The sequence below is a fragment of the Haemorhous mexicanus genome, chromosome 7, assembly GCF_027477595.1.
Source record: "Haemorhous mexicanus isolate bHaeMex1 chromosome 7, bHaeMex1.pri, whole genome shotgun sequence".
NCBI lineage: Eukaryota > Metazoa > Chordata > Aves > Passeriformes > Fringillidae > Haemorhous > Haemorhous mexicanus.
In genome coordinates, this window is record NC_082347.1 from 14,219,032 (window position 1) to 14,244,167 (window position 25,136).

The 25,136-nt window shown below is 40.3% G+C and overlaps 1 protein-coding gene across 2 annotated transcripts in view; it reads right to left on the reverse strand.

Moving 5' to 3' along the window:
- The window catches only part of PHYHIPL (phytanoyl-CoA 2-hydroxylase interacting protein like), a 54,893-nt gene extending 48,068 nt beyond the window's left edge, over nucleotides 1–6,825 (reverse strand). Inside the window, exon 1 of one of the 2 annotated variants that reach the window (XM_059851159.1) lies at nucleotides 6,660–6,825. In XM_059851159.1, the coding sequence (XP_059707142.1) occupies nucleotides 6,660–6,810 (151 nt within the window). In that variant the 5' untranslated portion in view covers nucleotides 6,811–6,825. Of the gene's footprint in view, nucleotides 1–6,598 lie in introns of both variants that reach the window. The other variant, XM_059851161.1, reaches the window with a different exon arrangement.
- Between the last annotated feature and the right edge of the window lie 18,311 nt (nucleotides 6,826–25,136).

Below are 25,136 nucleotides of genomic sequence, written 5' to 3' on the forward strand. Positions count from 1 at the left end.
TTGCTGCACACACCAGTGCTGCAAGTCTCCTGCTTTGCTGGGCTGTGCCCACCAAGTGAACCTGCTCATGCCTCTCACAGGTGCTACACTGGCATCCAAGTTCATTATTCTTTAGACAGACTCCTCAAGACAGCTCTGGAGAGCTGGTAACTAAATCATAGTGTAACATGCTTATCTGGAATTTCTAAAATAAGTGTTCTTTGTGAGGCAGACAATGTTAGCAAAAACAAAACCAAAGCCAAAACCCCCAATGTTTTAAAACTGTTTTTATCTCATCAGACAGAAACAGAGAGCCAAGGGAATTTCAAGACGCTAACTTTTTTCTCAAATCTATCTTTCTTATTAACAATTTTCTATAAACTATCCCTGCAATTTTTGTAAGGTTCTTCCAGTGTTCCTCCTCCTTCCAGTTGCTGTGTTGTTTTCCATCCTAAGCAGTAAGTTGGCTGTCTGGCTCTCTTCATTCATTGTGACATTAGGTACTTAAGCCTAAGGCACCAACAGCTCTCAAAAGGTTGTGCAGGGTGGTAATGCTTTGATTCAGAAGACAAAATGCATCCAGGCACACAACTCTGAGTTTCACTTATTCCTTGACCTGTGCTGACAATGTGCACTCTTTTTTCCTCCACTCCTAGGAGGGAGACATTCAGTCATCCAAATATTTGTTTTGGACACAAATACAGCTTAGTTGCAAAAACCACTGAATGTATATCAACTGCAGACCTTATTTATAACTGCTGTGTTCTGTATGTGATTGATTGCCTCCAGGAGGGCTCCTCAGATGGAGCTGAGATGTTTGTGTTGGAGGCAGTGTCTGCAGAGCAGTGTCATTTGGTGGTCACCAGATAGCTGAGCTTTCTTAGTGCTCCTATGTACATGCCCCAGCATACACTATTATTTTAAAATTAACCAATAGTGTTTACTAAAATTCTGAAGGAAGATTTTTTTCTCTGTTTCTGCAAAGTTTTTGCTTTTCCTTTTGCACTGAGGTCATAATATTATTTCTTCTCTCAACCCTCTTTTGCCAAGTTGCCTTTTTAATTCATTCATCTAATAACATAGAATTCACAATATAATTATTCTTTATTTATATATAACACCTAAATATTTTCCAAGTAATAGAGGGTAAGGAAAACCGTAAAGATAAATCTCTTACAAAGTCACCTAAGACAGAGATTATGTTCTTTCCTCCCAGAGTGACAGCACAAAGGAAGTTCACTGACTCCAACACAAGAGATGAAACAGAGAGATTCAGCTCAAATACACTCAGTGGGTAAGCAAAAAAAGGATTTTCACAGGAAAACATTCTATAAATAGATCTGGAATTTCATGGCCCTGTATTTCAACAATAATAATGATGATGATAATAATATTAATAACAACAAATACTACTTTATACCTCTAATGACACTACCTCAAGTAATTAAAAAATAATATGCTCTGAAGATATAAACAAATAATTTGGCAATTATCTGGATGAATGCTTTTAGTGCAGCAAACCCAGAATAAATTCAAGGAATGAAGTTGTGAAAGAGTCTGAGCAGCAGAAGCTCTTCTGCTCTAAGAGATGTACATGTTGATGTCTGTTCCTATACATTGTTTCTAAGCTAAAAAATGTGTCCCTAAAATAACATGACACCAAAACACAGATTAGGTCAGAAGGGAATGTTGGCAAACACCATCACAATGCAGAGATCCTCCAGGGCTCCACTTAGGAGTAAATAGTTCCACACAGCCACGAGTACGCAATGGGAACTGCTGAAAGGATTAATTTTGCCTTACTCAGGTTTCATCTCTCCTGTAAATGTCCTACTGAGAGTAATAAAATACTGGCTAACAGTAGATTACAACATCAGGAGTTCTGAAAGCATTCAAAGAGTGACACTCCTGAAGAACCCCTCTTGACACTATACCCAAACTCCACATAAGAATGGTACTGGTGGCATGTTGGAAAGATGCTGATACATGATTTAGATATATTTTTGTATTCTGTGTTTCTATTTCAAAGTATTTGAAATTACTGTTAAGTTCCGAAAGGATGCACATAAAAAGCCGAAGCTTTTCTCCTCACATCTCGATGATTAGTAAACCACAGTATGATCTTTACATGCTTCCTAGTCATCACAAGTCTGAGGAATATTAAATCCCTTAGGAACAGGGAAAAATTACTATGCAATCACAGAAATGGTATGCTCCAAATTAGGTTGATTTATTTGGTTTTTAAATGTGAGAAATATAACTCCATTAGAAAATTGTGTCAACATCCTTAGGAGTAAAAAGGAACACAAATTTAAGTTTTGAATATACCCTTGCAGCATATTTTAGAGGCAAGCAGGCAGAGACTATCTTAGATCTGAAATAAATACTTCTGAAGATGAAAACTTACTAGAAAATATCATCACCTCCAGTTCTGTGCACTCAGGAGGGAAATGCAGTTCCCATGCAGTCTTGATAGGGAACGGACCATCATGGGCAGGAGCAGCACAGCCCATGAACAGAAGGACAAAAAACTTGTGTGCAGTTTAGGTACAAATGCTGATCATGGAAGTCACCTTATCTTGTTGCAAAGCAGCCCCATGGCTGAAGAAGCCTTCTGTAGCTGCACGTCTCTGTAGTGCCCTAAATACTAAACAATGTGTCCTCCAGCAGCCACTGCAGGAACCCATCCCCTTGGGCAGATGGGAGGGATGAGATGGGCAGCTGCAGGAAGACTTGCTCCACTACAACTAAAACAATAGCTGTCTGCTGAATGTTCTATGTACAAGTGCTCATTTTAATTAAGGTTTAATCTCCTCAATCTCTACACTAATCCTTGGCTCTCTATAATAATATTCCCACAGAGGACTCCAGGGTATTTTCTGGCAACAAACAAGTCAGCTGCTGGGTTTGTTCTGGAGTACAGACTCCTGTGTATCCATCTTTATATTCTAAGAAATATGTGAGGCAGCAAAAATATCACTGTTAGAGCATTAATTGGATGATAATGGCAATTTATGGATTCGAGGAGGAGAAAAGGTGCCACTAGAGTGTGTAAAGTGGGCAGCTGGCACAGTAGCTTTTGCCAACATTTGTGTCAACGTGGGAGTACAGCAATATGGTAGCTGTTAACGTTGCACTCAATAAATATCTCCCCATATGTGGAGATGTGACTAGCCTTTTGGAGGAAGAAGCCGAGTATTCTTTGTATCTGTGGCAGGATTTTAAGTGCAATCCTAACAAATCTCAGCCGGCCTTCATGTGTGCTTAAATACTGTACACATAAAATTGCTTTCTTGAAATGTAGAGTGTAAGGAAGCAGTGAAATAATAATGTAATAATTCACACATTGAATTATCTGGAGAAAAACAGTGTAATGCTCAACATGGCACTTTTTCTCCACTGATTCAAGCCTTAAGGAAAAATACACAGGCCTGTTGTCCAGTGCATGTGACTATTTTTGTTACTAAGTGGCTTGGATTCTGTATTACGTATTTGTGCATCCACAAAGGCACTTAAGTTATTTACAGCTTTTTTTGTTGTTGTTGTTGTTGTTGCTGTTAGAAATAGGAAGGACATTAAAATTATTATTTTAGGACCAAGGAAATTGTTTCTGTTACACATGAACTTGTAACTATTGGAGTTAAACAGCAAAAATGATACTGTAGATAAAAATGGCACTGGACATTTTTGGGCTATTATTCTACAGATAGTTCTTGCCATGAGGTTTCCTCTTGTGTATTTTCTACAACACTTACACAATGATTCACTATATTCTTTTAATAGGGGGAAAAACCCTGGTGTTAGTGTTCTGGCCTCTAGTCATGTTTTGTTTTCATTTTGCTGTGATATTTCTCTCTGTGAGGAGTGTGCCCACCTATTCTCCACCTCTTCAAAGCCTTCTTCCTCTGCCTCTGTCCACCGCTGCTACTCTTCTGTCATCCCTACACAACTACTAATTCTGAATAAATCTCACAGCCCCATTCCCTTAGAAGAAAGTTCTCTATAATAAAAATTTATCTTGACATCAACAACTGAAACATCATCATTCTGAAGAGTCAAACCCACTGAGATTTTAAAGAATTTTTGTCTATGAAGCCTCAAAGGTCTTGATTTATAGATGCAAGTAAAACAAACAGAGCTGTAGAAAATTCAAAATATATACTATGTAGCAAACTGTCCAACCAAACCACTTGTAAAATCAACTGGCTACACAGGTAGAGAAAATTTTCCATTCAGTTTTAATGATGCCTATTCACTCTCCAACCAGCCAACAAAATGAGGATTCTACCCACAGAACATCACCCATGCATTTCTTTTTACATTGACATGAGCATAGACCGTCTTTTATGAAAGGATTTGGGAATGCAAGGTGGTGTAGGAAAAAAGACAATATTAAATGACAATGCTACTTCAAACTAAAATGACAAAATACCTTACTAAAGTGCTTTGGGTACAATGATGGACAAAAATGCTCTTGTATGCATAGGAAATTAAGTTTTATAGTTTCACATGCAGATATAAGAAGGGTCATTTACACTTTCTTACTGAAAAGCTAATGACTTTCACATTTCCTAATAAAACACTTTCAACAAGCCTCATTAATGCAGCTATTTACATTCACAGTTATTGGCATAAGCACACAAAAATGGAAGATACTTTCTCCACCCTGTCTCTCAAGCCAAAAAACTTGAAATTTCTAGCTATAGAGAAATATCAAAGAGCAACACTGCCTCACAGCAAAAGCCAAGCATAAAATAGCACCTTCTGAATGGAAATGAAGATCCTGAAATATTGCTCTGGAAAGTGAGACATCAGCAGGCTGATTTTAGCAGCAGGTGGCCAAGAAAGACTAAGGCAGAGGTGGGTATAATTTTTTCCTGCCAGCATGGGGTCAGCTTATCACAAAGGAGTGAAGAGCTCACAGGGATGGGTCTGGATCTTCCCCAGGAAGGACAGAGGAGTGGGGAACCTGAGGACTCTGCAAAGTCACCACTTCTCTTCCAGTTGAAGAGCAAGGCTGTATTGTGTTGCTGCCTCATCTGTATTTACCAAAGAGGTGGAAGAGCAGCCTCATGCTGCCATCACTAGACTGGTGGGATAGCACTGAAATTGAGGGATGAATCTCGCTCTCTCCTGTGGTGTTCCCAGTACCCCAAGGAGAGCAGGAATTTGTGCACTCACACTTTGTTGAGAGGGGGCTGAGATCCATCCCTGTGGCTGCTGCTTCCGGCTTGGAAAGCTCTTTTTGAGCAGATCCTACCTGGTGAGTTAGGCCTGGCTTGCAGCCAGTCCCTGGGTGGAGATCTATCCTGTGGAAGCTGCTGCATGGTTTGTGTGTTTGATAAAGACAAGATAAGGCTGCAGCCATGGCTGTGCTGGCCAGCTGTCCTCAGCCTGCCTTCCAAACACCCAACAAGTCTTGGGAGAAATACCACTGGGGAAATACTGTGTAACTGCATTTTGCATCGAGCGTACCCTGCCATGACACAGACAGCGCTATTTTGGAAAAGTTTCTTACTCATGCAGTAAATAATCTTGTAGCAAAATAAAGACAGCTGGGACTTAATACCCTAAATAACTAATTTCCCAATAAGAATTAAAATGAAGAAAAAAATCAGTAAAACCAAGCATGCTGACCCATGTGAGAAACATGAAAATGGAAGGTTACATTTATGAAATTTATAAAGCCAAGTACTATTTGTTTTATAGTCAAAAAACTGTTCTGGTGGGGTTTTGAATGTTAAGGGAGCTTGAAGCAAAACCACTACTCAGCTGCAGAGTAAAAGCACCTATTTCTTAAAATAGGTGTCTGACATCCCTCCCTGTAGAACAGAGCATTTTGCACATATAAAAATAAATATATAAAATTCCACTCAGAAAACAAGCAACAAACAAACAAACAAACAAACAAACAAACAAACCTTTATCTTAGAGCATCCATGATCCAAAGATTTTTAAGTCCAAGAAAACAAACCATATTTGAGCTTTGTACAAATATCAAAGAGCAGGTCTAATCATCTGTTCAGAAGAGGGCACCATCTCTTACAGCTTGTTTCCAAATCACATACATGTTCTCCCCTCTTCCAAAGATAAATTTTGAAAAGTATTCATTTCATGGAAACAGTCATATTCTTTTGAACAGATGGGAAACCCGATGGAATGGGATGCAGTGAATCCCTTATTTGCTGATTTCAGGAAGAGATATTTCTGATTTTGAAAATTGGTTTTAGAGAGTTTTCTGACTTCATGGCTTGGGAGAAGATCAGCAATGTAGAAAATACAATTGTATGTTGATAAATTCTGGAGATAAGTGCGAATCAGAAAAAATAAATGTAAGCCAAGTATATATCTGAAGAAAAATGCAAATTGTAGCTGTCTTCATAACATGGGTATTCCCATTTTACTCCCTCAGTCACTGCATACTCAGGATTGCATCAAGCCCTTAACTGTACAGTAAATTCTCCTTCTGCTCCCCGTAGCATCATCACTCCCTAGTTTCTGCATATCTGAGCATCCCATTGAATCTTATTTTCCCTTCAGGAAGTGGATGAGGTTCTTCCAAGCCCCTCCATCCCAGTTTCTCTGCTCTCTTTAGCCCCTACCTTTCTTAGCTGCTCACCTCTCTCCTAGTTCCCTCTCCTCCCCCTGTGCAGTGTCCCTGTGCCCCAGCAGTGCAGTACCTCGTGCACAGGGTGACGGTCTGGGATCCTGGCTGGGGGAGCTGCCTTCACTCACGCTGGAGATGGCAACTTCTCCTGGGCCCTTCCTGTCACCGAGGGCACCACACTGCCCTGCTGGTGCTCCTCCCCCAGCTCCTGCCAGTCCCCTCATTCAGACTCAGAGAAGAGAGGTTTTGTTCAAAGTTGTGTTGGGGCCTCATGAATGGTCCTGCCCACTCTGGCTACCTGCCAGACTCCAAAGACACCTGAAGGGAAGGGTCAGTAAAGGTCCTGGGATATTACTGTTCCCGTCCCAAAGTCAGATGGGCATGAGCTTTGAGCTCTGAAGGCAATGTGCCTATACCAAAATCCCTTTGCAGCCAGCACTCCTGGTAACTTCCCAGTACCAGAGCTGGGGAGGCTGAGCAGGGGAGAGGAGGAGGTGGCTGCACAGCCAGGCTTCCCCTGCTGCCACTGTCATCGCATTTGCATTGCAGGGAGATGATCTGGCTGCCTTTGTGTGGCCCTTTGGCAGGAGCCCAGCAGCATTTCTGTGCCACTGCTCACATTGTACTGCAGGAGTATAAACACAGGCTTGTCCACAGTGCTCTCAACAGCTCTGGAGGAAATCCATGATTGCCCAGTGTCAAACAGGCCAGAGAAGCTGGGCTTTCTGTACACCAGCTACTGTCCTTATCCTAATACCCTGTCTCCTGTAGGAATGTAGAAATTTGTGTTATCAGAGAAATAGGACATTATGATGTTACTGTGATAAATATTCTACTATTTCTAAAGACTCAGACGGGTCAGTGTTTAGCATTTCTCAAGACCATGGCAAGGTGCCATAGAGAAATATAACTGAGGCAGAAAATAATGTTTGAGAAGAAAAAAAGTGAGTTGTTAGTGTGAGGAGAAAAATTATTTTGAAACTAGAAAATAAAATCTCAACCAATCCTTTCCCTATACTATCAGTATTTAAAAACACAAACTATGTTACCAATACTCTACTCCTTCCAGTCCAATTTCTCTTTGACAGAGAGAATAATCCTGGAAAACATAAAGACAAGATCTTTCATCTACCTAGAAGTCTTAGTACCCTACTGGCTAGGCACTATATATGAGCTACTTATATGAGATACTGGACCATTATGCTGATTTTGCATGGATTTGTGTGACCACGCAAATTTCCATTCCTGAGAACACAAGAAATAGATCAGAAAAAATCAGCAAGGTTGGTCCTCTCCAAGCTTTGAGGTCTACAGACTGAAAAAAATTCCACTGTTCTTCCTGAATTTAATGCACAAACTTGAGACCCTCTGTCCTTCCTTGCTGATCTTTCTGCCTCTTCAGCCCTGTCTGGACTTGTGGCAGCCCAGTCTGCCACAAGCACGGGGGTGTCCACCTGGGCCCCACCATGTACAGAGCAGGAGCTCATGTTGCTCCTACAGTGAACTGGGAAAATTCCAGCAGCTTTAACAGAAGCTGGTGTACATCTTACAGCCCCAGATGATGTGGGGTTTTTCATTTCTATGTTACCACTTGGGCAGAGCTCTTTGCCCACAAGGGAAGCCCTTGCATGTCTGTAGTGTGTGGTATCTAGGAAAGTGTAGGTGTGCAGGCAGGACCTCCATCTGCTGCCCTTTGCCTGTCCCACAGTGGAGCAGGCAGAGGGGTGAGGTACACACAGTAACACTCTCAGCTGCTGCTCTACTTGTCTGAATCACAACATGGCATTTCATGAATAACCCCTTTTCCACAAAAACAAAAGCAGGATTTTGCTGCCGACTTCGCTAATGCTGCAGAAACCAGCTGATTAAACTCTTTGGAAATGCATGTAAATTATCTTTACTGCACTGACTTCAATGAAGCTAGAAAAACTTACACCCACTAGGAAACTAATCCTTATGTATTACTGCAGTAACGTACTACTGGACGAAGAAATATAGCTACAAATGTAAATATGAATATGAAAAGAAAAATAATCTTTCTCTTTTCTAGAAGCTGTTACCCCATCAGATTTCCACAGGACTGTAAAATTCTTCAGGCTACAGACTTTATTCTCTCTACCTTTCACCTGAAATTAATGTTGTTCTAAACATATGCAATCTTTATAATTTTTTTCCTATCCCAATTCAGTTACTATTTCCTGCTCCGCATTTAGTTCCTAATAAGAAATTAAATATGTACCCTGATCAATTTTTTTTTTTATTTTGAATTACCCAAATGTTAAAACTCTGCTTCTGTGGCAAAGAGATGGCACTCTGATGAACAGAGCCATCTACAGAAATCTTTTTGATAATGGTGTCCTTCTTTCAAATCCAAACATTTCATTGATGTAGAATACAAATTGAGCTCTAGTGTATAAGTCAGCTCGGATTTCAAAGTTGGCCTTTATACTTTGCCATTAATTAATTCTGTCCAAGAAATTCAAACAAAGATACAAACAAAAAAGTTCTCCAAATACATTACATAAGGCATTCAGAATATTCTAATTCGTTCCCCTCCAGGAACACAGCAGAGTCAAAGAATAGTGTACACAGCATGTTTGGACTGTATAAAGAGCACTAGAAACTGTAAGAATAGTTTAAAACCCATTTATTTAAAGCTCTCCATTATAAGAGCTATTGTAGAGTGTTTGCTAATCAATCTACACTTCTGAGTTCTAAACAATTGCAGGCTAAATGAAGTGTGCTTTTCTTTACTTTCAGATGCAGGAACAAAGTTTCCTATTAAAAGGAAGGAAATGCAGGCAGAAGGCAGAAGACGTCTTCCAAAACTTACTGGAACTTCTGAGTAGTTTAAATATTGGCTAGAAAGTCAGAAACTCTTGTTTGTGATCTGAGAAAGAGACATTCTTTCCCAATACACCCCATGCACAGCTTTAAGTCAGGTAGAACGAGTGTTTTCTCTGATACAATGAGGAAAGCTTCCAAAATCAGGGGAAACTCATACAAATTACTTCAAGAATTTTTAAAATCTCATTTTTTTGCAGTTATTACAACATAACTAAATCAAAAGCTGAGAATATGGGTCACAGGTCAGTCAGCATAGTGAGATCCTCCAAGCTGAGTAATCAAATATAGTTTGTCCTTAGGAGTAAGTACAACAGCATGAAGTAAGAACAGAGCAGCTATGCCTGCTCAGTCTGAAAGTATATTAAGAGTTTTCTTCTTCTCAAGAGTCACTTAGTTCAACTTGTATAGAAACACAAGGGAAACTTATCCCCTCACACATCTGGCACAAAACTTAGTAGTATTCATTCACCTGAAAACCAGATCTGTTAGATAGGGGAAGAGGTGGAGTCACAAACGCAATGTCAGAAAGTAAAAGAAAAAAGAAAGTGAAAAGTAGGCTTTGCTGTGCTCCCCACTAGCCCACAGTATGCAGATAACACCTCCTTCCTTGTCCCTCCTGTGTGACAATTTCTATAAAAGGCCACAGAGCTTAGTTGATACCACAGTGCTAAGTACCATTAACTCCTAAGAGATTTCCCTAGGCCATCATCTCCTACTCTTAGCTGATTATTCCCTGGAGCCCAACTCACTGAACACTAATTTGTGCAAGGATCTTGTATGGTCATTGTTTTTGTGCATCCCATCTCATTATTTTCTTGTAATCTTATTTACTGTGCACTGAGACCTAGGAAAGTCCCACACCAAACTGGATACTTTATAGCACTAAATTCCTAAGACTTGATTGTGAACATGCTGCATGAGAAAGTCAATATTTGACATCCTCTTCACTTTTCATTTTGACACAGACCTACAATAATGCACAATCTTAACAGAGTTTTAGGCTACAATAACTTGCAGCATTGCCTGAGACTCTTTGAGAAGATGCAGCTCCTGTAAAGGACAGAGATTAATTCCAGTGCCTTTATGGGCATAGAGAAGCATATATATTTCTATTTTTCTTTGATCATGTTTGATAACAAAGACTATATTTCCATCATGTAAATTTTGAGGGATTTGAGGGTTGTGTTTAACATGCACTATAATTAGTGCAAGCTGTTTAAATATTCATCAATGCTCTTTAGGCACTGAACCACAGGCACTGAAAGGCAAAAAGAAATAATTTCACTTACATATTGTAGGAATCAGCTACTGGAAAAAAACTAAATTGAACTGGGAACAATCTAAATTGAAACCAAGAAAAGATCAATGATTTACCTCTTTCCTCCCTATAATAAATTCCAAATGTCTGGATTCAGTCTTTTTAGTCCACCTGGAAACTGAAGACACAATTAAAACCATTCTGAATGCATTGTCTCCCTCACCTAAATATCCCAAATCCAGAGGAAGCTGATGCCTACATTCTCAGAGCTTATCTATCTGCAGAGCTTTGGAGTCTCTCATTCAAGAATTTGGATTTTCTCTGAGATATGTGGCTTGGAAATGAGTCTGGCACAATATAATGTCTTTTGTAATGTAATTGGAAAATTTCATATCTTCTTTTAATATTAACATGGGTTTCAGAGGAAAGAGTAAATTCCACATTTCTTAAGGAAACAAAGCCCATCTGATCCCACAACCTTGCAATGCACAGACAGATATCCAGGCATGAGGAGCAGGCTTTGCTGTCCATGAAAAGCAGCACCATGTGATGCTCTCTGTATTTTTATTGTGACTACAATTTACAGACCACATATTCTGATGTGGTGACAGATGAATAGTTCCCCAGCACAGCGTGGGATGATGGCCCATTATACAGCTAAGGGTCTGTAAGGAAGGTTTCCATGACAGCATTCTGTGTATCATGGGTATTTTGGAAATAACATTCAGCTTTGATCTCTGACTTCTACAGGTTTTACTGTTCCCATGAAACATTATATTCAAGGAAAAAAAAGCAACAACAACAACAACAAAAACCCAAACCAAAACAAAAACAAAAACAAAAAAACCACCAAAAAAACAGGGCTAGCATGAATATTTTACATACAGCCAGGAATGCCTGGAAGTGATATTCCTGTGATAAACTGTAGAGCTAACTGATAAACCACAGAGCTATTTGTTAAATGCACCTATTAAATATCTTTAATTACCTGTTCTACTCTCTGGCCAGTAACCATTCTTTCTTGGGACTTATTCTGAAGTTTTATACTGCTGAATAGGTTCAGACAGCTGGCATTTCCAGCCTGCTGTCTACATTAAAATATACTATTTTTTTGAAGACAAAAACTGATTCAAAGCCCAAGAGAAGTTAGCTTCAATCCTGGGCCAAAAAAAGGGGCTTTTCTTTACATTAAAACATGGTGATTTTTATGCTCCACAGAACTTGAGGATGAGTTTAGCACTGAATGACAGGAGAGAGTTGGGCCAGAAAGGGCCTTAAAAATACTTCACATTCAGATGTTCATAAAAGTTGTTCCAAGTAAAGTTATAATCTGTTTTGCAGCTGTTTATCCCTCTGCATTTGGACAGGAATTTCCAAGGGGTCTGAAGGAGCTAGATGCCCAGTTCCTATTGAATTTCAGTAGCATTCCACCCCTTAAACTCCAGTGGGCTGCTCTGAAGGCTATGAGAGATGAAGCACAGCCTCTGTAATGAGCTTAAACAAAGTGGGGATCTGTGATTTTTCAAGAACAAGGCCACAACACAGGTCTTATATGCAGCACAGGGAGAGGTCCTGTGCAACTTTCTGTTGCTAGTTTGGAAATGAAGTCTTTTCTCAATCCACACATGACTCTGCTAAAGCAAAATACACTATCACATTATGCCTATCTGTCTCTAAGCATGTACTTACAATATATATACAATAAAATATCAAACTGGCTGCAATCTGCTTAAGGGGCTTTTCTCTTAATCATTTGAATTTCAAATCATAGAGAAAATGGCAGAAGGATTTTAATTGTATACAAGATCTGAGCTTAGATAAACCACCTACACGGATTCTTAATCTTTTGTGGGCAGCCAGTACTACTCAATCAGTGTAAAAAAGAATTCAATAATAAACACAAACACTGAGTGTCAATACAAAAGCATGGATTTTCGAGCACATTTGAACATGTAGCACAAAAAATTATCTCTGATAAGGAAGAGAAGATGTAGTATTTCCAAAATGCAGCTTTTATCAATCAATTTCCCCACATTTTTTAGAGGATTATGAGTAAAATCTGAAGATGAAGAGAATGAAGTGGTCAGAATTCCTCAGCTGTACTCTCATGGACAGAGAAGAGACCTATTCACATTGTCCATTCCTAAAGTAAATCCCAAAGTGTTTTTCTGTATCAATGTCAGGCAGGAGCATGAGCCACCGGTGTCCTACTTTTCTGCTTGCTCCTCCATTTCAAGCTCCAAATAAGCCAATAAAATACACCAGTGAATGTTTCCATCCTTAAAAATATTTTCAAGTGTCCTGCACCCTGTCAGAAATGCAGTTTTGCTGGGGCATGGCAAGGAAATGAGCCTTTTGTTCCTGTTTTAAATAATGCACTGATTTAACTTGTGAAAAAGTTGGGTGCAAAGGATTACCTGATATCCTTTGATAACAGGCAACATGGAATCAGAGCTTCCACAGGAATCAACAAGAGCAAGATGCACTGGTGGCACTACAGTTAACCCAGCATAGCACTTTGCACTGAGCCATGGCACCGCCTAATGATTAACACAGTAAGAATTTCTGTGTTAATCATTAGAGCTCGGAGAAAGTCTAAGGCCCTTAGCACAACCCTAGCAGTGAGGATACTACATGTGATAGAAATTTTTTGCTTCTCTAAATTTCCAGCAAGGGAAGGGGTGAGATGGAGTCATGAGGAAAACCACAGAGATGAAGCAGGGCGAGGCTAAGTTTATTGCACCAACCTTCCTCACCCAATGCTAGAGGAAAGCATCTTCCTCAGTTTTGGGTAGCATGTTCAAGAGACATGATTGGCTCTGGTCATTTTCTTCAAAATGAAAGGTTGTTGTTCTAAACTTGTAGCCCTCTCTACTCAACTGCTTACCTGCTTTCTACCCACAAGTTTCATCTTAGACTTGTTACATGTTATTTGAAAAGGTCTTAGGTTAGAGCGTGGCACTAATAATGCCAGGGCTGTGGGTTCAATCCCTGCATAGGACATTCGCTTTAGAGTTGGACTTGATGATCCTTGTGGATCCCTTCCAACTCAGAATATTCTGTGCTTCTATGATTTGGAGAAGTTTGGTCTGGAGAAGAGGCAGTCTTCAATTTCTGAGGAATGCTAGTAGTCACAAGAAGAAGGGATGGAAAATTACTTGATGGGATGCACCAGGAATCTATGTGACTGCATGTAGGGCTGTTCATTGCTACCTCAGCTCATTTATCAGGTCCAAGCAGCACTCACTTCCATAGGAAAGGGTTGTTACTTTACAAAAAAGAGCAAATGAAGAGAGGAAAAAGGTGCTGTTCAACCACTGTCTTCCCAATTTTTATCACCAGGCTTTTGTTTATTCTTTCACAGTGTTCCCTATCCTCGTCTTAAGTACAAGATAGCCAGGTTGAAAAGAACCTGCCTGAGGGATTTGCAGACTGTTTGGGATACAGAAGGTGTAGAGTTTCCTAGGTAAGCAGGCACTCTGAGCCCACAGAAAGGGCTGGCACTTTGCCCTGCATCCCCAGCTCCAGAGACCCTCCTCACATAGAGTGGTGTGTGTTACACGCTCTCCAAGTCTGACAACTGGCTCCTCTCTGTTCCAGTCTTCTTGGCAGCATCACTTTGGAAAAAGCATGGTACAAAATGTGGGATGACAATCAAACAAACCTACAGTCAAGGGCAGAACAACATCGTGTCAATAGTGAGTTTTGATGGTAAGGTATCCCAACCCAGACAATGTGTGTATGTAATCATCTCAAGCCAAAGTCAGAAAATAAAAATGAAATATGAATTAACAAGCTGTGAAGGAAGTTAAAGAGGATTTTTGACTTTCTGCCTTTCTTGATCTCTTGGCAGCTGACAAGCTTTTGAGCTGGCAGAGACTGCCTTACCTGCCAAGACTGTCCAGCATAGGGAGGGCTGAAGGAAAGCTGCAGAAGGCAGGTACAGGAAACATCCATGGGCAGAAAGAGCAGCACTTTTCAGCAAATTAGACCATGGAAGTGTCCAAAGCACTTAGATACCTAATTTTAAAAATTGTGTGTCATAGGGAAGTGAAGATAGATGCATCTTGGGAAGAGTTTTACTTCTGCTCTGAATGAGCTGGCAGCATGATATTGTGCACTTGGCAAGTTTCCCTAAAATCAAAACTTTAAATCAATGGGCAATGTATGCCAGTATTTCTTCAGCTCAGAGATGGGTTTCTCTTCTAGGTTTCCTTTTTTTATCTTTTCCTTACTGATGAAAATTTCAAGGAGCTTGAGCTGTAGAAAATACATTGCAGAACCCCACTTTTAAACAGATGCCATTTTATAGAAGCTGGTAAAGTCTGGGCCTCTCTGGTTGTTTTGCTTTCTCTCCCTGACTGCAGTGAAAGCCAGCTATGTAACATCTGATGCCTACAATTCACTCATCAGCAGCTATTCTGCATTTTTTTCTTTCCCAAAGAGAATACCACACAGCTCTAATCAGAGTTGATGTAGATCAATGTGAGCTTTTACTTTCATTATATTTAAAGGGACATATGATTTATTGATTTGCGTATCAAATTTTGGCACACGTGTTTTTCTCTTTTGTCTACAGTCAGTGCAGCAGATCTGTAGATCCAAATGTCATACAGTACAAAACCAGAGCAATATCAGGAAGATGATTAGGCAAAGATATTGGCGTAGGACACTTTTATGTTATAATTTCAAGTTTTAAATATGCAAAGATTACTTGAGCACAAAGTTAGAGCCCTGAAAAAGCATTGAATCTGCATGACTTTGCTCTGTGGGGGTTTATAAAATGGCTTATTGCTTGATTTAAACCTGATGCCCTATTTCTAGATATTTAAAAATAATTTAAAATTAAAAGCTAATTTATCTTGTGATGTTGATAATTGTCGAAACAATAAAGAGCTGTTTTTTTGAAACAAAGAAAAAGCCTACATACTGTGCTGCCATATATCCTTTGTTTAATATGCCTTTTTCTTCTTGTTTTTCAACAATATGGTCCAATTATACATCTGAAATATGCTTGTCAATAGAGTCAGGAATTAGGTAGTATTCACCTCACTGGCCATGTACAGGCATGCACATGTTAGAGATTCAGTCTGACAACTGCCTAGGCTCCCTCTAAAGTCCAAGAAGCAGGAAAAGCACCTCATTCTACTCCATAGCCAGCTTGAGGTCCTCTCCAGGGACCAGCTCCACATACACAGCTGACCTCGGCTACTTAGCTGAAATTTGTAAAGCCAAATACAAAAGATATGGGTCCCAGCTGCAGTGAAAGCTGCTGCTTTTACTTAAGATCAACTCTGCTTTATTTTACAGATCTGACCCAACCCCAGTGCCTCCCTTCAGCAATGCATTACAGGTTACTTCTGTGAGATTAGTGCATTCTTACTGTCAGGCAGATGCAAAAGGGACTTGCTGAATCATGTCCTCAGTCTAAAAGAAATACTGATGTTCACTTGTTAAACCCTATAAATTATATACCATTCTTAATTGGTTAATTAACACAGTATTAAGGACAAAGCAAACTGACAGCTGTAGTGTCTCTAACATAAGAGAGGAGCTTTTAGCACCTTTGGCCTGTCCTGCTCTTTTCCTTGAAGTGCAGAAATATCATTCATATTTCTTTCTCCTTGGAAACAGGGAAAAGGAGCATGGAATATAAGTTAATACTTATGAACGACAGCATGACTGTCCACTAAGGAGGTGTCATCAGCCACTAATAATTCATTTTTTCAGGAGATAATGTACATTTATCATATGTCTCCTGCATATTAGCAGTGCTGAAACCCGGGACACAGAATACCAGTTTTGCTTTTGCTGTGTGAATAAAGGCATGATCTGATGTGAATGACTCACTGCTGTTGTGTAAGCTTGTAAGCATCTTTGCGTGAAAGATGAAGGCATTTTAGATGAGCCTGCTCGAATCAGTGCCATCCTCCCAAGCTTGAGAACATCAATCTGAAGAAGACAGACTTGAAATGAAACAAGATCTGAGCTGATCTGATCTTTTCCAGTATTACTGGAAAAGAAATCCACCAAAGATCAGTGAAGAAGTATTTGTTAATTCAATTTACAATTCACCTTGGCCATGAAAATGCCTCTGGTCGGGATCTTTTTGAACTACAACTCCAGTCATGCAGCATTTCTGAGGAAAGGTGTGGTCATTTGGAGTCCATTTTAGGGAAGTGGTAGGTCTGAAACACACTAAAGGGAAGTTACCTTCATGGTGATATTTTAAAGAATTTGTTTCAACAATAGCAGATTGATCAATTTCGTCAATTATTATTTGCAGTTTTGCAGTTTTAAAGGAAACTTTAAAACATTTGCACTTTTAAAGGAAACTTTATTTCCCGGCCTCCAGTTTTCACTGGACTTGACATGTCATGATGAATGTGTGCTCATATGAAACTCCCAGCATTGCTGTCATAGGTTGGGTACCAGCCCCTGCTGCTGTCGTCCTCTGCTCAGCCATATCAGCTGCTTGGACAGCCAGGAGAGGAGAAGAGCTACCCTGGGAACCCACAGATGCCCTGCCTGTCAGGCCCTTTGCTCCAAGACACCCTCCCCTCTCTGTGGCTGCTGGCTGTTCCCCCATGTGTTGCCTGATGCATCTAGAAGATCTACTTGGCTCCCAGGGTGGCACACACCCCTTGCCTGGGACATGGTGTGTACAGAGCCTGGGAAGCAGGGAGGGGTAGAGGTGTCCCATTTACAAGAACTGGTACATTCCTTTGTCACAAGACTGAAAGTACATATGGCCTTTATGAATTTAGAGTTGTTATTTCTGGCACTGGTTTCCACTATCTCACCAGTCCTGGAAACCTTGTTAACAGGTACTGCATGGATTACATCAATCACAGCCAAATGAGAAAAATCTTGCAAAAAATTTATCATCTTGCCTATGTAGTCTTGCCTAAGAGATGACACAAGGAAGATAATACAAACTTGAGAGACAAAACTTGTTTAGCAGGCCCTTGTTCTTTACTCATCCAGGGCAATGTGTTGAGCTCTTCGCTTCCCTGGGCAACTGCACTGAAGTTGGAGCACTTCTCTCACACAGCCCAAATGCCGGTTTCCATTTTTTAGAGCCACATAATTCGATTTGCTCTAGTGGTTCAGAAGGTCAGTGGGGAAGGGCTCCCATGGAGAGGAGAGCGAGCAGCTCTCACTAACAAATGGGTGCTTGCCTTGGTAAACAGCACATGTCTGTTCACATCATCCAAACTGCTAAAGCATCCCACCGAGAGCGAGCCTGCCACAGGAGGAGACTTTACAGATCTTTCAGTCACCAGGAGTTACACAAACAAGAGCCAGAAAAAAACATTTTGCTCTTTAAAAGGGAATCATTATATATAGTGCTTGATAAAGTTCATTCTACTAATTTGTGGAATTGGGAGGGAAAACAGGACCCAGTTGTTTGAGGAAAGCATTCAGATGTAAAATGTGACTTCAGCTTGGTGGTGGTGTTGTGACAGGATAGAGACAAAAGGATATTCAAAATACACAGCTAGGAAAGGGGAAAGAAAAGCTGAATCCCAGCTGCCATGTAAGGACAATCATAGTGTGTGAGTTGGAAGGGAACCACCCAGGTCCAAGTCCACAGCCAGGGCAACAATTAATACAAAGGCAGCAGTTCTTGTAAAATTTTAATTATGCATTGCTGAGGTAAAGCAAAAGCATTTTAAGAGCAAATGAATAAAGATTAAAAATACATTCCTTTCCACAAACAGAGCAGGTCAAAGCAGTGTTATTCCACAAGCACAATGGATCACAAGAAACATTCCTCAGAAGTACTGTCCTGCCCCACTCCCATTGGAGTGAGAGAACTCACTAAGGGAGAAGAATTAGATCTATATAGGCAGCACAGTGTCTCTTGTCACAAAGGTTTGAAAGATATTTAACATGCAGTGTTAGCAAGACCATTCAGCTACCAATAAATAGGAGTTTCTTGACAACAAAAGTTGACCCCTCTGCCTGGAAGGCTCTGCAGTGGTGGGGCAGGAAAGCCCGGGTACATCCTCCTGGCACACACACTGTGACCACTCTGCTGCCAGTGGTCACCCTGGCTGAACTGAGGGCATCCCAGCAACATCAGCACCACCTGAAAGTCTGCACGGAAACCCTCAGTGCTTTCACCTGTGCACACCTCACTGCTGAGGGAGAATTGTGAGCATGGCAGATGTTGGCCCTGCTGATCTGTAGCTCCTGGAAGCACTCAGAAATGTGCAAGGGAAGGGAAGTGCCAAATCCACATTGATTGGCAGACAGTGATGTCCTTGGTGCTGTGCAATCCTCCTGCTGACTCAAAGGTACACCAAAACCCAGCTGACCGTAAGACATTTCTGAATAACTGCTCTCTGGACATGCTTTATAGAAGACCTGTGTGGAATGGTATATCCCAGAGCACCATGCTGGGCATATCCTACCAAAGAAGCTGCACTGCCTGCGGAGCTTAAGCAGACCCAAAGAAATTATTTAGACTTGAAGTTACCTGTAGGGCACTTTCAGCCTTTTGAGCCCTGTGCTTAAATATCTGTTTATGACCTCTTCCCCTCCCACCCAACATAAGAGGAGATAATAAGTATGAAAAAGTCAGGTGCTGGTAAGAGAATATTGTGAGGTCAAAATGTTTTATACAAGTGGTTGAAAAAATAAAAAGCAGTTACTAAACTGTGGTTTACATAAAGTGTTCTTGGCATTATTTTTTTTAAAGGCACAGCAGTCCTAGAAATACTCAAGTTGGGTGGTCAGTATTTTTGTTTCAGTTTCAAGCATCTGGTTGAAAATAGGAACAGACAAACCATGAAAGCTTAAACCTAACTTTGGCTGCATTTCTGGCAAGAAATCACTGCTCAGCCTGAAAATGTTGCCATAGTCTACAAGAATAAAACTGCAGATCAAATGGTATCTCAGAGGATGTGTCAGTTTTAATGCACAAGGCCTTTATTATGAAGCAGAACTAGGAAAAAAAACCCCAAAACCACTGAGGGTATTGTGGCATTTTTTTTCCCCAGACAGTAGCAAAACTCCTGAATCGTGCTATTTGTGGTTTGTGTCTCTGCATCAGGAACATGTAAATTTTGGCTTGTAATTATTCAGACAGGACAGGAAGTCTAAACCAAGGATAGGTTTTATTTCTGCTCTGAAACTGCCTTTCATACTTTCTTGAGATTGTTGAGGAATGGGCCTCAAATCCTGGAGTGATACTCTGTGTTCTTAGATCAATGTGCAAATACATTAGGAGGAAAATTTTGTCAGAAGCCACCTTTAGTCACTTCACTCACTTTCAACCTTGTACTTCACAACTTTACTAATAAAAAAAAAAGTGTTTCTAACAGCAGGGATAGCCAAGTCCTTGAGAAATGACCCAGGAAAGAAACACTGCAGTGTTTAAAGAGAAGCTTAAACAAACACATATCAGAAATGTGTTTAAAGCTTCAGGAGCTCAGCTGGAGCTGCTGTTTTGCAGCTGGGGAGGCAGAGGATGGCTGTAAGGCTGTCCAGGCAGCACTTGAAGGTGAGGGAACCCAGTATCTCCTTTTTCACCCTCACCAAGGCAGGAACTTTGGCTTATGTGCTGGGGGAAGTCCCAGAACTGACAGCCCCTAACCAGCCTAACCTGAAAATTTAGCCCTACCTAGAGGTGTTTTGCTCATTATAACAATAAAAATCAAAGGAAGATTAAAAGGAGAGGAATCACTTGTCAACACAGGTTATGGGATATTCACAAAGCTTTGTAGGTTCAATTGGGTTCAAAGCAATGTTTAGCTACCCTGCTGACACAATTGGTTTTCCTGCTTTCTTGTTTTGAGTATTTGTGCTTCAGCTGCAGCTCTGTCCCCTTCCTGCACAGTGGGCCATCTCCCTCCATGGCTGTGTTCCAACAAAAAAAAAGCTTATACATGGGAAAAATGACAAAATTCTACCTCCCCAAAACCTTTCATCTAAAGTCTTGACTGTGTGCAAGAGGTACCAAAAGCATCCAGGCAGCCATTTTCTGCACTCACAGCACAGTCAGGGCTTCTGGGTTTCTAGAGTTCAGCCATGGTTGATTCTTCATAAATACTGCTGAGCTCCTTCCTCTGGACAGCTCTGTGTCCTCATTTTCACTACTAGGATGTTTTTGAAAAACTCACCATTATTTTTTGCTTTGAAAACATGTTGTCTCTTCAAGCACAAAATTTTGGCACAGATAGACCCTGGGGCTTTTATACAGTAAATTGATCAGAATATTTTGTTTAAAACTATTGTTCTGAATACAATCAGAATTTCTGGCTCTTGGACTGTGTTCATTTTGGCCTCATCACAGCTAAAATTCTGACTTGAAGCCCATATAAATATTTGCCCTTTTAGCATTTATTTTGATTCTAATCATACTCTTTGTTTTGTTGCCTTTTTTTTTAAGAAGAAAAGTACATATAACTCAGATTAAATATATCACTTTCCTATAGTTTCACCATGAATATCTGCTCTGCAGAGCAAGATATCAATGCCAGATTTTTCCAGCAACCTCTCTAGATGTTTACCCTACTGTCCTGTAATTGCTTTAACATGTATTTTCCTGCACAAGCTAACTATTCACCATTAATTTTATTAGCAGGAAGACTCCGTCTAATGTTCCAACTCCAGAAATTTCTATAGTCACTCATGTTTACTTAAATACCCCAATCAGTCTTAGCAAATTTAGTACTGTGCTGTGCAAACAGGCTGACCTCCAGCACCAGAGCCTTGCAATGAAACCTCAGCAGGTTTGAGGCACATACCCCAAGCCTATTCAGAAGAGATCCATTTCAGCCTTTAAGCACATGAATCTCTGACACTGATTTATCCAGGAACAGTGTTTTCCTGTTCACTTCTGGAGGCAGATTTGGATAAGATGAATGGCTGGTAAATTAATATATGTCTGGCTTATAAAAATGGAGTTCAGGTTTTTCTAACAAAAACAAAATCCATTTTTGGATGGACTTCAGCCTGTGGACTGACTCTCCCCACATTCCCAGCTGTTCTTTGGCATTTTGTAGTGAACTAACCCAGGACAGTAAGACGGAGCCTTTAAACTCAGCTTGGCTGGTTCAGCTGAATAATTTTTCAGTGTGTTCACAGTGGCAGGCACTCTCTTTTCCCAGTGTCCATAACAAAAGTTAGCATTTACTGCGGTGCTCAGGCTGCACTCTGGTGTGCTGTGTTGTTTCTGAGAGACCGGCAGAGGCACAGGAGGGGCAGGGCCAGCGAGCCCTAGCGTGGAGCTGCCGGCCTGCGGCAAGGTGCAGCTCCCAGTGTGCACACACCATGTGTGCCTCATGGAGCACAGCACGTTGCTCGAGACCACTTAATTTAAAATATTGACACAGAAATTTATCACGATTAACATGAATTATTGCCTGCCTTGCCAGTTTCTGCAGTGCAATGGAAGGTTTATTGTGGTCAGGACAGAAACACTGGAAAACCTACAGTGTTGCTAACTCAGAGCAGCTGCTCTGCAAACACACACATGACTCAGGTGATCTGGCTTTGGGGTTGGAAATGCAGGGCTTTGCAGAAGGCACAAATCCCAAAACTGAATTGTGAGAATCGATACACCACAAATTTCTTTTGCCATATGCCACAGGTGCATTGTGAGCTAGCTGAGATTCCCCAGTGCATCACTCAAGATACTGTTCAGTGTCTTTGCCCTGAAAATACTTGGCAAAAAAAAAAAAAAAAAACAGTACACAAGGCACCCCATTTTTACCACAGCTTTTGGGAGAGGGAGAAGGAATTTATCAGAAGCATATTTAAAGGAAGGTACAGATTTTTCTGGCTTTACAAGATTTTGGGGTTTTTTTTAACAGAAAAATAAACACATGTTTCAGTCAGTTCAACATATACAACAATGAATGTGCTGGAGCTCATTATTATAGCCAGTGATGTTTCTAGTGTTCTTTACTCGATATGATTGTATCTATACTAGAAGGATATAAACAAAGGGCCAGATGGGAAAAAAAAGCAGACATTATAGCCAGACCTGATTATGAAAAGCTCCAGAATTGAATCCAGTGACTTTTTGTCAGAGTAATGAATGCTATGCTGAAAGGCAGCCAGTAAGAAACTGGATATTTGAGCAGAATATGTCACTTTCTTGGATATCATTTTCCAATTGTGACTGTTACTGTTAAACAGTCTTGTCTTTCTATTTGCATTCATCTGGCTGCAGCTTCCAGCTGGTGATCTTCCTCATGCCTTTCTCCACTAGATTCAAGAGCCCATTAGAACCCATTAAAGTATTTATATGCTGTAATCAAGTTGCCCCTCAAGCATCTTCCTGATGTACTGCATAGATTGAGCACCTTAAAAAATCTCTCCCTGGAAGGCATTACCTCTAGCCCTCAAGTGAGTCTGGGAATACTCACCCCATTCTGCTTGCCTCCTAACAGCTGGCTTTTTAATTTGTTTTCTTTTTTTTTTTAATATGTCCTCTTTTCAAAACCATGATCAGACTATCTTCCCCAATACCAATTTACTAAGAATATACAAAACCATATCACACATTTTCTCCTAATTATTATTTCTCCTTTAGCCATCTGGGCATTTTTTCCCCAGGGCTGAATACATATTAGCATTTACATATGAAATATTGTCTCATTAAGCAATAGACGCAGCACCCCTTTCCACAGGTGTAGCAGTCAATCCGTGTTCCTAAAGATGAATTCTTCCATTGAATCGCTCAAACAGTTTAGGAAGAGGCTCATATATTTCTGACACTCTGCTCCTCCTGTTATTTAGTATTCTACCAATCACTGTGTAATCCCATTTTTAATGCTTACTCTCAGACTATGGAGAAACTGCACCTCCCATTGAACCTGTGCAGTGAGGTGCACTTTACAGACTTGATTTTGCAATGCTGATTAAAATATACATTGCAGTCAAAAAAGTAAACTTAACCGAGAGGTTGAAATAAGTTTTGTCTGACCACAATAATTACACTGCTAGACTTCAGTTCTCTGTGTCAGAAATCTTTTTCCTGAGATTTTTCTTGCTTTCTATACAAAATGAGAACTATACCATTTTTATGGAAATGTCATTAAGTAAATTCCCTGCTCTTACACAGTGATGGTGATTTCTTCTGCTGCTCTTTTGCATTTCAAAACTTTTAATGTATGCTGTTTGGTTTTCCCCCACTTCTTTCTATGTTTCTAATTTCTTTGTTTTCTCATAAAGTAGAATACGCTTTTAGCCAGAATAACATTTTCATATAGCCAATGGATACTTGCTTTTTGTCCATCTAGAAAACTCTTAGAGATCTTTGATGTTTCTTTGACTTTTTTTATGCACACACGTCATAGTTGTCATTATTTTTGTTCAGCCCTGATAAAGCAGATTTGGGGGTCAGTCACCATAGAATTAGTGCTTGGGACTGGTTCTCTCTCCACTGGATCATATGCATTACTGATGTAATCAGGACATGATCATCAGCTTCTGTGTAAACACTGATTTCTGGCCCACAGAGCGACTCTTTATGCTCCTTATGAATTAGACTCCAATTGCAGCTACTGTGTTTAAAGATCAAGAAATCTTGAAATAGAAATGTGCCTTTAGAATTGGGAACTTTAATAATGATCTACTTTAGGTGCCTAAGAACTATGAAATTTGAGCTTAAGGGTCAAACTGGCATTCCTCTGTAAACCTTGATCTTTTTACCACATTTTGGAGAACTTGGGAAATTATGTATCATGTTCTCTCATTTTATTTATTATCCACAAAGGGTTCTCCGCCAGTATCTTCTGATGGGCTTTACAGCAGTAATGCATTTGAATCAGACCTAATCAGTTCTCATTCGCCAATGTAATTAATACAAGCAAAGTTCTCTATAATACTCAATTAGCAGACATGTGCATCATCAAAAAACTCATTCAGATTCATCCCCTTCCAGACTCCTAATTTTCCCAAAATATTATCTGAACTCTGGGCAGACCAAAGGCTTTTGATAAACTTGGCAAATTAAATGGTTCCAGCTACCTCAGTGCAGATAGCTCTATTCTTCATGGCTTAAAATCCTATCTGCAAAATCCTATGACTTAGAAACACTGTCACAGAAGAAAAAGATAAGCTGCTTATAGTAGTTGGAAAGTCATGTTAGATTACAGTGGAATTTGACTGTTTTCCTGGAGGAAATCCACATGTGTGTCAATTGTAGTGGCTAGAATTGGGTCTCCTGGTTATTTATGCAATTGGGGTAGAGAAAATTCCATGCACAAGCTAAAGCTGGGAGGGCAGCTGCTGTTTCCCTCCCTGACAGCACAGCACAGCACAGCACAGCAGCCTGCTGGGCTTCTGCAGCCATGCCCCTACGTGTGCTCGGGGCTTTTTGCACAAGTGAAGCGCAACTGGAAAACAACTAAGCCAGAACCCACCAGGGAACTTCTCTTTACTATGCCTTTGTGCAAAGCTGTGTAGCTCATTTTATGAATGACT